General features: G+C 37.2%; 1 protein-coding gene across 1 annotated transcript in view; it reads left to right on the forward strand.

Annotated features, from left to right (window-relative positions):
• Window positions 1–7,850: 7,850 nt before the first annotated feature.
• The window catches only part of FHIT (fragile histidine triad diadenosine triphosphatase), a 421,294-nt gene continuing 416,735 nt past the window's right edge, over window positions 7,851–12,409 (forward strand). Inside the window, exon 1 of the mRNA XM_054387530.1 lies at window positions 7,851–7,950. Coding sequence (XP_054243505.1) covers window positions 7,851–7,950 — 100 coding nt within the window. The remainder of the gene's footprint in view (window positions 7,951–12,409) is intronic.

Here is a 12,409-nt window from a genome sequence, read left to right on the forward strand (position 1 = left end):
TGTTTAATGCCTGAAGAGAAACAATGTGGAAAAAAAATGTATAAAGTTTACTCAAATAAATGAGGAAAAAAACCAAAAAACAGTTCCAAGGAGGGGCTGATGGAAATGTTTTTTTTTGTTTTGTTTTGTTTGTTGTTTTTTTTTTTTGTTTGTTTGTTTTTATTGACATATGAACTGGATCTGAGTTTTTGCTTTATTCTGGTGGCTATGATTTCTGATCCCAATACAAGTGGTGTGTGCTAGTGTTGTGTTTGACCTGTAGCCTTTAAATAGCCTGACTGTATTTTGTGTATCTCCCACTTGAAATATGTTGAGAGCGAGACTGGTTGTGCAAAAGGTATTAAAACAGGTTTAGAGGCATGCAGCTCTAGCCCAGGTGAAGACATACATCAATTCTGGTGGTGGGCAGAGCAGGGAAAAAGAAAAAGCCTTGTACAACAATAGCCAGAATGTTGGTCTGTTGTCAGCATGGTTTTAGTCACAAAACCACAGTACTATAACAGCTACTGTGATAGAAGTTAAGCCCATCCCAGTCAGACCCAGTACAATTGGAAACTGTTGAGGGAGTCCCAATGAAAACTAAAGTTCTTGCTTGTGATGTTATGAATGTTAACTGGGATGTGCTGTGCTTAGGGTTGGGTGCTGCTAGGTCAAGTTTTGTGTAGGCATCTTCTTGAGTCTGCTGGTGTAACCCAAAAGCTACAAACAGGCAGTCAGAGAAAGAGGCAGATGAAGGGATAATTCTCATGGTGGTCACAGTCATGCCCTAGTAGAATATGCTGTAACAGCAATACCAGGACTTCCAGGTGCAAATCTGTGAGATCAGCACTGTGAGAGGAGGAATGGAAAAATACTGTCCCAGAGCAACTGGAAAATGCTGCTGCAGCTTGAGTGAAAAGAAACATACCTGCAAGGGGAAGGCTGGCTATAGGATTGCAAATGGTTTACTCTTACCATCATGCACTTTAAGGTGCTTTGGTACTATGCAACAGACTGCAGTCTATTTTAAGTGTAGATAATTTAGCTTGATTGACCGTGCTAAGAAAATGGCAATATATCAAAAGAGTAATAATTTTGATGTTTTCTTCCCTGCTAGATTAGGCAGAGGAGGCCACGTGTAGTGGATTCAAGTCCATCATAATCTGCATATGACATAAGAAATCAGTCCTTGTCAACACTGCCAGGACTGGTCACATGCATCATGTTTAATGGGTTTTCTGTTCAGTTGCTCCTGTGGGTGGTGCAAATGGAAAACAATCCAAACAAGCTTTTCCCCTCAATCCCTTGTAGTGCATTAAATAACATCCCAGTGGAGAGAATCTAGGCTATGGCTGTCAAAGATACTTGAGCACCTTTTCAGGTATTTTAATTCTTGGCTTTTTCAGAACAGAAATAGCAGTAGCGTGTGTTATTTTGTCTCACTGAGAAGGAAATATTTTTATTTTTAATTAAAAGCCCTTTTTTGAAAGTGAAAGAACTCAAAATAGGTAGTTAAAACTTGTACAAGGTAGGAGTATAGGATGCTGAAAGAGAGAAAGCTCATCTAGGTACAAAATGCTAGTAGAAAACCCAAGTGATTTTAGAATAACATTATTTATTTTTTGTTAGTATTTGTAAGTATTCTTTGATCAAAATGGCAAATCCCAGCTGCTGGGAACAACGACATTCCTTGCTATGTACTTGTGGTGAATAAATAATATTCTGAGCTGTGTGGATTTCATGCTCATGAAGTGGCAGTGAAGGGAGGGCATGAGTGAAAAAATAACAAAGCATGAAGACGGGGAGGTAGTGTTCAGGGCAGTTCATTGTTTTTTGAACTCAGTGCAGAATTTGGATGTGTAAGTAGGATTATCACTTTCTACATAATCACATCTTTTAGAGGGAAAAATGACAAGTATACATGTGAAGATACACTTTGCTAGGTTAAAGGGCAGCTTAGAAAATGCAGTGGAAAATCTAAAGTTAGCCATAAACATCAGTTACTGGAGAGTTGCTGTGTTCCCTTAGCTGCAGTGTGTGATACAATTTGTCTTGTATTGCTGTATAAAAAAAAATTTGGTAAGACTATAGAAAGAAATAAAAGTCAGCAAAGTTCTTATGTTGCTATATGTTTGCATTGTTTTTACAGTGAAATTGAGTAGCAGAATCAGGAATATCAAAATTAATGAACAGGTGACCTTAATGTGGTACAAGGATGAACTTTAAGACTGCTTCTCAGATTGTTTCTAAAATATTCATTTGTATGAGCACAGAGAGACAGTGGTATTGTAATTGATTTTCTTTAATATACACACTTCAAGTTAGGAGCCCATTTGGCATTATTTTATGTTCTCTCATGACAACCAGATTGTAGCTTTCCTAGAACGGTGCTCATGGGATTGCTTAGCAAAAGCCTTGAGCTTTGTTCCCAGCAGGTGATGATCTCAACACCTTGTTGTTAAGAACAAGTAATTGTGTGATTAAATAAAGAGGCATTTTGGAGTACTAGCACCACATGAACTAAGCATCCAGTGGGGAGGTCTGTCAGGGAGACAGCCTTAAAGAATTAGTGGCATCACTCTGTAGAGTAAGTACAGAGAAAGCAATTTTCTATGGTATTCCAGGCTATTGGTCTATGACTCTAAAGAAGACATGTGTCAAGGAGACACCTACCTTGATGTCCTAGGGCCCTGTCCTTAGGTGAACCTTCTGGTCAAAGTTCTCCTTGGGTGTTTGACACCAACGATTCTACATCTTACGTAATTTAAAAGACGCACAAAAAAAATCCTCCTAGCCGCAAAATACAAACTTGGAGAATTCAGACCTGTGTTTGGATTTCTCCTCAAAAATACAAGTATAGCAAGTGCAATGTGCCTATTCATGGCATATGAAAGAAATATAATAATAGTTGAAAATACTTCCAAATTTTCTTAATTTTAGTACCTTTATTTTTTAGGGTTTAATGTAGAATGCCAATGTAATTTATTTTTTTCTGTTGCAAGTTATATGAATCTGAGATTTGGTGTGGCTGTAAAATTAGTCTACTTGCTATCCTAGCCTTTAATACCATATTCCTACCTACAACTGCAGGAATGCAGCTAGAAGGAAATTTAATTAGGAAAATGAGGCAGATGAAATAGGTAATGTAATGTATATGTGCAATCTGAAGGAGAGTAAATACACTTTTCATCTGAATAGTCAGAATAGAAACTGTGTTAAACAGGGCTGAAATTTTATCAGAAATGGATTTCTTTCATTTTCTAATATTACAATGTAATTGTCCTCCTTATTACAGGGGAATTAGAAAGACTGCTCTCATTACAGAAGAAACATCTTTCACCAATTATGTTTAGTTTCTGTTTTAGCTGGCAATGACCTCCTCTTTATGTGAAAAATGGAAATCCCCAGAGGAACAGACTTAGTGAGGTGATTCCAGTCAGCTGGGAAAACTTGTGCACACACTATTTGCATTTCATGACCTGCATGCATGCACCTGTATTGTATTGATTTCTGCTTGTTTACAGGCCATTCAAGCCATAAGCAGCTATAATTCAGATGACTGAAAACTTGCTCTGCTGGTAGCAGTTTCCTGCTTTGCTGCACTCTGGAATATTCCAACCTTGCTGCAGTGTCTTGCTGTGCAGCTAGGGTTTTTTTCAGTTATACCCATTACTCATTTCTCTAATGTGTTTTTTAGCATTTGTATTGGTTCTGAGCACACATGATCATGCTTTACAGAAAAACATCAAAGATCACTAGGGCAGGAAACAGCTTAAGTAATATATAATAGATCATAAATAGTTGTTTAAGGAAAGAATTTCCTGTAATCCCTTTTCAGAACTGGAGAGAACAGAACTGGAAAGTCTGCAATATTACTTAGTGTAACCAATATAACTGACATATTTGTTTGAAACTCATGCTATGTTTATTTAGTCTGAATCAAGACTTAAAAATAATTTTTTTCAGATGTATTATTGTATTTTAGGCAAATAGAAAAAGTTTTAATACCTGCATTAATTCCGTGCATGCAATTTAGAAATGTTCTAATAATCCTGATTTAAGCTGAGCTGCACCCTGATTCTTCAAACTATCACTTAGAGAGCTGTGAGATCAGTGCTTTTACTTTCCTGATCCTTTCTGGACTTTTTAAACAAGATGACAGTGAAATAAGTCAAGATGCAGTTGGTAGGTGTATCATGAATACGTGGTGTAGTCAGCCTAAACTTTGTGGTCCACAGAATCTGTGTATGGATCCATGAAGCATTTTCTGAAAATTCATTTGAAAATTTTTTTTTTTTTTAAAGCAATGAAAATACTCATCAATATTAGACAGCAAGTTTAGGGCTTATTTTGGCAACTGTTGAATATATTTTTACAGAATGTCAACTCAACTGACAAAATCTTTATTGAAAATCTCTCTTGAAAGCTGAAAAAGGATATATGGCACTGTTCTGATAGGGCCATCAGATATGTGTTTCTCTCAATACAGTTGAGAGATAATTTTAATAAAGATATTCCAATGATAAAAGTAGGCTCAGTAACTGATATTCTGAAGATACCCTTCTTTATGGTGTTAACAGTTGATAGTAGACGTATCCTCCATAGGTTCACTGGAGGTTTCATAAACTTCCAATGATGGTGTAAAGATTTGTGGAGTCACAGCCTTGATTTCTAGTGGTGAAGGAACTTTTTGGGCCAGGGAATTCTGTCACTTCCCTACTGGAGCAGTTCCTACTGGCTACAATGCTCTGTTTGACTTCAGGCAAACCCAGATGTCAGTTTTGGAATTTGGGCTCCATTCCATCATCCTGGTATTTTCTACCCACTGCTTTGTGGTACTAGCTCTTCCTGTTTTGAGATATTGAACACTCAGGATTTCCCATGAATTTAGCATCTCTTGTAAGCAGGTGTTAAATAGAGGTCTTAAGGCCAGATTAGTAGTCTGCTATAAAGTCTAATAGAATTCCAAACCCTCAGAGTTAGAAAGGGGAAGGTTTTTTTAGTTGGTTGGTTTGGTTGGTTTTTTTTTTTTTTTTTTGCATGGATCGTAGGATACTTAGGTACATAGTTAAATATTCAGGGTATTTGTGTATTTAATCTAGGAGAAATGGATCTTCATATTGAATTTCTTGTTCAAATAAAAATGCTTTTTATTGCTTATCAAACTGCTGGTATGGTGCCAGTCTGTCCCCAGTCCACTACCTGTAGTGATGTTTTGGCTTAGCAAAATTTTACGCTTGGGGATGCTCTTGCTCTTAACATGAATTTAACACCAATGTAGCTTTGGTTTATGTGTATCAATATTTGTTCTGTTCTGCAACTTGAGGAATTTCAAAACAAACATCGCAGAGTGGGATTTGTTTATTTTTAACAGTGAGTTTCAGAGTCACCGTTAGACTGACAGGACTCATAGGAGCTCCTTCTAATTTCAGATAGAATAGAAAAGCACAGGCCACCAATTTCCAACTTTCCTGGAGTCTTAGTTGTTGAAGCATGTGGTCCAGGCTTTATTTCCTATATCATCAACCTCATCCTGCAGCTGTTTGTTGTTTTTTTGCTTATGGCAATAAATGCCCAGAGGATTTCTCCTACTGATTACCAATTTCTCAGGTTCTCTGGCTCCTTAAATTGAATTTCAAATTTATCAGACTTTAAAATTGGCATCTGTTATTTGAAATCCTTGCTGCTGTGTTTAAGTCTATTCCACGTCTCTGTACAGTGCTTCTAATTATCAGCAATCTAGAAGAGAGAATAAGAAATGATTGGTAGTACTTTTATTTCTTCAATAGTATTGCTAGATCACAGAATCACAGAATTGTCAGGGTTGGAAAGGACCTAAAGGATCGTCCAGTTTCAACCCCCTGCCATGGGCCAGGGACACTTTCCACTAGATCAGGTTGCCCAGAGCCACATCCAGCCTGGCCTTAAAATCTTCCAGGGATGGAGCTTCCACCACCTCTTTGGGCAACCTGTTCTAGTGTCTCACCACCCTCATGGTGAAGCATTTCTCCTCACGTCTAATCTAAATCTACCCTCTAGCTTGGATCCATTCCTCCCAGTCCTATCACTACCTGACCCCCTAAAAAGTCACCAGCTTTCTTGTAGGCCCCCTTCAGATATTGGAAGACCACAGTAAGGTCTCCTTGGAGCCTTCTCTTCTCCAAACTGAACAACCCCAACTCATCCTGTCCTCATAGGAGAGGAGCCCTCTGATCTTCAGTGGTAGGTGTGGTGGTACATTTGGCTTTCTGTCTACTGGACATGCTAGCTTACAGTTTCATCACTACATGATAGTCCTGGCTATTTAATGCGTTGTGCTCCTTAATGAGAAACATTTTCTCCATTGCAAAAAGAACCATGTCTCTTTATCATATTATACAAAAATATTCTTCCATGTTTTAATTAGAATGAGAAACCTTGGCAGGTGGTGGTTGATGCTTAAGAGAAATGAGGAAGATTGAAGATCCTAAGAGTTTTGGTTTGGGTTGGGGTTTTTTTGTTCGGTTGTTTTTTTTTTTTTTTTTTTTCCCCCAGACATCAGGACTAGATAGCTGGTGTTTCCACTGTAACCAATTCTTCTAATAGGTGGTTAATATCTTCTGCTCAAGCATTTCCTTTCATCTGTGAAAAAATAACACAAGACTTGATGTCTCTTGAATGTCTCTTACTTGAATGTGTAGTCATCTGATTGGTTACTGTATTTATTTTTACACATTTTTTTTTCTGGTTTAAAAGCCTAGCTAGGTGCTTATGCTACCCTTAATGTAGTTAAGCTATTTTGTGGAATCAGAGAGCTAAAAGCACAGAACTTCCTTCTAAAGACCAAGCACTCCTCAAAGACACTTTCAAGCTCTGTACACTTAGAAGTTGCTGCACATTTTTGTTGTAGCGGATACAGGGAGTGGGACCTTAAATTAGAATAAATCTTTTAGATCAAGAACCAAGTTTGTGTCTTACTGAAAACGGTAGCCTGGCAATAAAGAACTGTAGCAAAAGCCTTCCCCATCTGAAGCAACTTGTAAAACTGAGTTTTTTGATGAGTCACTTAGTTCAAGCAAGGTAATGTTAGTTTAATGCATTCGGTGTGTCTTAAGTATTGTCACATGAAATTCTTCATTACTTCATATTTCACCCTGCAACACCTTGGATATTTCTGATTGAATTAAATACTTTAAATACTCTAGGGCTTAAAGATCTAAAATAGACACTATTAGGATTGTGCCTCAGTTATTTAAGGAGGATTTTCATCCTTAACAGTAAAAAATTTTAGTGAATGAAAGTGGAAGTCTTTGGCTTTCTCTGTGTAAGAAATAACATTGCACACAACTACTGACTGTCTTCATATTCAGTTGCCCAAACTAGAAAGCATGGATGGAAAATAATATGCTTTCCTTAATTTGTCAGTACTTCTTCAACTGAAATGGTTAATGGAGAAACTGATACTTAAAATGTAGTTTCTTTGTTTTGCAAAATCCTGTGTGCATTGATCTGAATCGTGGCAAAGGGCATATGAAATACTATTGATACATCTCCAAGCACTTATCACTCAAATGTATCCAATACAGAGCAAATGAAAATTTAAGGGAGAAACTGTCTAGAATTTTGTAGCCCTGCCAAGATGATGAGAAAAGGGATGTAAAATTTTTGCTTTGGAAAGAAGCCTTTTCCACCACCATTTAGAAGTGATACTTTAAGAAAAGACTTACCAACCTTTCCCAAACACCCCATGCCTTGGTGAGCCTAGGAGGTACTTTCTTTCAGAAACTGCCTAGACATTTTGGTTTCTTATTCCTGTTGCTTGGAAAGTCAAAGTCAGTCCCTTCATTATTTTAACTGTTGTCTCTTTCAGACCTTGAAGATTCTCATTTGTCATGCTGAGATTCGGGCAACATCTCATCAAGCCCTCTGTGGTCTTCCTGAAGACTGAGCTCTCCTTCGCTCTCGTCAACAGGAAGCCAGTGGTCCCAGGGCGTATCCTTTTGAGCCGTGCCTGGAGCATGGGTGCCCACGTTCTTGGAAAGGCAGGATGAGCTCGGGGTGCTTCAAAGGCCAGGTAGGATGCTATGGGGGTTTATTCTGAAACCAGGCAGTGGAACGTAATATGCTTGATCAGTGTTGCAGAACTGCTGAAAACGGTTGCTTAGCAACCGTGACCTTAGAGGTGAATTTCTATTGACCTTTTCACCACAGAAGATGTATAAACAACCAGGTGCTACTCAAAGCATTTTAAAATGTACCTGAGGTGGTACTGTTTAAATTTCATTTTATGCTAAATAGCACATCCCGCTTCTCTTGTAATAATGTCACTTATTTATAGATGTGGTAACTTCTTCATGGAGGATTTTCAACTTCTCTTGCTAAATGTGCATGATTTGTCAAATGGCAGCAGAATCCTGTATGAAGACTCTTTTTTTTTTATTTATTTTTTTATTTTTTTTTTGACAGATTGCTTTGATTAATTTAGGTAGGAATGGATTAAATAAACCATCTGTATAGGGCACACATTTCCTGAGGAAAATATGGAACTTGATTCTGCAAGATACTGAATGTACCTATTCAGTGCATTTTGTAGTGTGGCATATTACTTTCCAGTCAAAACCCTTCTGCTGTGTAACTTGTGCTGATTTCAGTGGTTGGAGATGGAACTTTTCAGAATACTCAAGTGGTCATTTCCATGAAAGTCTATGGTAAAATGTTAGTAGGAACTCAGGCAATGGTTGAATGTGTTGTTGGAGAAGAGGAGGAGAAGTCATCAGGTGTTTATTGAAAACTGTCTTGGTTTTTTTGTAGTTTTACATTGAGCCTGTAAATGCCTTCACAGTATGTTGGTATATGCATTGTCCAGATCAGAGGGCAAATAGAATGTTAAGTGGAAGTTTTAAAAACAATAGTTAATGTTTATGAGTTGGTTTTGGTTGGTGGGGTGTTTTTTGGTGGTTATTTAGGGTTGGTTGTTTTTTATAAGTTGTGCTGGGTTTTTTTATTTTGTTTTGTTTTTTTCCAGTTAATCAGTTAAGTGAACAATTGCATCTGTTGTTAAAAATAAAGAAGAGTTATCTGAGGTATTTGAGATATGTGTTTTAACATTTTGTGAGCGTCTAATAATGACAATTTAAGAAGCCTATAAAACTTAATTATTGCAAACTTCTTTCCTTCTTAAATAATTAAAGATTATAAACTTTAGCTGTATAGTTATTTCTGTTTGGCAGATATATTTATTTGCTCATATTTAGCTTTGTTATCCCATAATGAGTATTGCAGCATATTTTATAGTGTCACATTGTTTTAATAGCTCATGTGTTGTAACGTATGATGTAGTCTTTGTTTCTCTGTTGAATAAATGTTCAGGTAATAAAAACCCAATCCTTCCCTTTTCTCATTACAATAAGAAAAAATTAGAAATGATCTTGATGTGAAGGCTAGACTACAGTATGTAAAGGAGAGCATTTTGCAATTGTAAGCCTTTAAAATGTCTGTATAATGAGCATTCATCTTGAGATCTGGCAGTAACAAGTGTATTTTCTTTGTTTTATTGCAATAATTTTCTCTGCCTTGTCTTTAGCACAATTGTGACATTCCTTTTCTGTCCTTTTTTTTTTTTTCAGTAGAGAATAAAATATTAATATATGTGAATTAGAGAGACAAAGGAAATCAGTTTGAAAGCCAGCTCACTCCAGGTGGTGGCTTTAATTAACTAGTAAGGTTGAAATTCAATCTTGAAACAGAACGTAGGATTGGGCTTGTGAATTCGCTGTAATAGTTTAAAAATAAAGCTATACTCTGGAATAAAATCAGTCAAAATAGTCTTGTGGAGTTCAGAGTTAGTGATGTGAGCAGTGCCAAAGCATGCTTGCTCAGTTAACACTTTACAAAGTTTTTGGTTTGTTTATTTTCAGCTGCCAATCATGTGAATTCAGCTTGACAGCTGAAAGTCAAACTGTGCTAATAGTAACCAAGAGTAGGAATAGCAAGAACGTAGTGTTCATAGTAAGGAAAGAGTTGCCCTGTTCCTGGAGAGAGCTGCCTCGTTTTCCCCAGCATTTGACTTCTGTCTAATAGGCATGCTCTTTCATGGACTCATGAATTTGTTTGTAATAGGATCCTTTTGAGTGATTATTGCAGATTTTTTAATTAGGAAACAACTGGTATCTTACTATTGAGTAAAGGATATCTGGCATTAGACTGGAATCTCTACTGTGCAAGTTAAATTTGTGCATGTTAGAAAGTAGTAGCAAACTCATTTACCGTTGTTGGCACAATCCAATGGAGGGGGAGTGCTACACATGGTCAGTGTACAGGATTATTGCATATTTGCATCAGGACCTCCAGTCCCATTGCTGTCACCTAATAGGAAAACATCTAAGGTTCAAGGTGTCTGATCATGTCTGAAGACATCAAGTCATTCAACTCCCATGACTGAGGAGTGCATACCTTCTCTGTTCTTGCATATAATTCAGAGAGGAAGATGGGGCTTCCTTGCCCTTTCTACCCCTCTGTCTTCTTTCAGAGTGTCCAGGCACATGATATCTGGGACAGTCTTGATTGATGAGATGTTGGGATTTTTTTGAGTGTGTTTTATGTTGGTTTTCTGTTTGGTACAGAATGATATGATTTTGTTTTGCTAATGCCTATGAATTGTTGTGGAGCCAAGAGCTTGGTTGGGAATACTGCATACAATGCACATTTTAGCAGTTAGCCTGGGAGTGAGGTGGAGAGGAACTGGTTATTCTGTAAGCTTGCTGTGATGTGTATGCTTATACAGGTACCAGTACAGTTGTCTATGAAAAACAGAATCCCTGTTTCCTGTAAGTTCTGTTAGCGTGCTGCTCTGCAAAGAATGATTGTGAAAGAAGTCGTTTGTGGCTCCCTTGAACAACTATGTTGTTTTAGAGGAGGGAGTCATTCAATAACTGGAATAGTGCAGGGATGTGTCTATTGTCAGTAAATGCACTGCTTCTGTCACACAAAAAGTACATGACAAATGGAAACAGCTCCTGCAATCAGCACGAGCTAAACTTATAATTATCTTCTTATTTAAATTACTTCATTCAGTGCCTTGCCGCTTCTGTAGTTCAGAGCAGTACAGTAGTGTCTTTGTAGACAAAATTCATCTACTCCTTGACATGGACTTTTGCTCTTTAATATGGTAACAAGTACTTTGTGAATGACCTGGCATTTTATTGATGCTTTCCTAGCCCTATACCATAGCTTTACATGGTTTTACTCATATCTTCAGTAAATATGAACTTTTTTTTTTTTTTGCCACTGCCTTTCCCATTTCATTGTGCAGTGTACTTGCTTTCATCTCGTGCTAAACATGAAAAATGAATTTGAACATTAGTAGAATCCATTTGGGGTCTAGGACTTTTTATTATAAATAAAATTATTCATTTGTTATGTCTTTTTTTTTTTTTTCTCCCAGTAGACAAGGTATTGATCTTTGGATTTGTGTTCAGGATGCCATAAGAACTAGCAGAAAAGGAACACAGCAACATTTGTAAATTGATTTGAATGCAATATGTAATGACAGAGACAAACATCAGATCTGTGGCACTATTATATTATACAAAGCATTTTTCAACAGTTATTGAATTGGTTATTAAAAAGAACCGACTTTCCATCTGGGAACAGTGAGCTGAGGGTTATCAGGATCAAGCAATTTCATAGGAATTTGTGGTGGACAGTTTGACTCCTTCAGTAAGTGTATGTGCATGTGTGTCTAGTGAATTAGAGTAAACACATTACAGTAACTTTGCATCTTGACTATGAAAAGGTTTAAAAGGAAACAAAAGACACACTTTTTGACTGTTATATACTGGATTTTGCTGGACTATTTGGTATTGCTCTTTCCACAGAGATCTAGTGTTTCCCACCAGCAAATACTCTTGGTTGTGGGGAATAAACCATATATAACAGCCCAAAGCATGTGATACTTTTCTGGCAACTTCATCCCTATGTGAAGTTAATGGTTGTTATTTGTCACCAAGACAGCATGCTGTACTGTGAGTTGCTGCAGCTTGTTCCTTTTATTAACGAGTGGAGGAAGCATTAGCTGAACCAGATGCTCCTTCAAAGACATGTGATAACACCCTAAGCTGCTGCAGTGTAATTGTTCTGGGTCTGTTGCATGGATAGGATTGGATCCAGGGTCGTGCAATGTAAGAGTAACATCAGCTTTGCTATAAGATTTCTCTGATCTTCCCTGTCGTATGCTGTCAGAATTGCTATATTCCTTGAGACTGGTGTGTTTTGTATTGTCGTAATACTGCCAACATGATTTAAAAACAAAAAAAGCTAAAATATTTTCAGTTAAAAAGAAATAATCTTTTTGAGTAGAGTTGTTTGTTATATATTCCAAAAGAAACTTTTATTTTAATTACAGTCCTGAGAGAATTCCATTGAAGGTAGCACACTGGCTGTGGAAAGAGCA

The sequence above is a fragment of the Indicator indicator genome, chromosome 15 (assembly GCF_027791375.1).
Source record: "Indicator indicator isolate 239-I01 chromosome 15, UM_Iind_1.1, whole genome shotgun sequence".
In the NCBI taxonomy this organism is placed as follows: Eukaryota; Metazoa; Chordata; class Aves; order Piciformes; family Indicatoridae; genus Indicator; species Indicator indicator.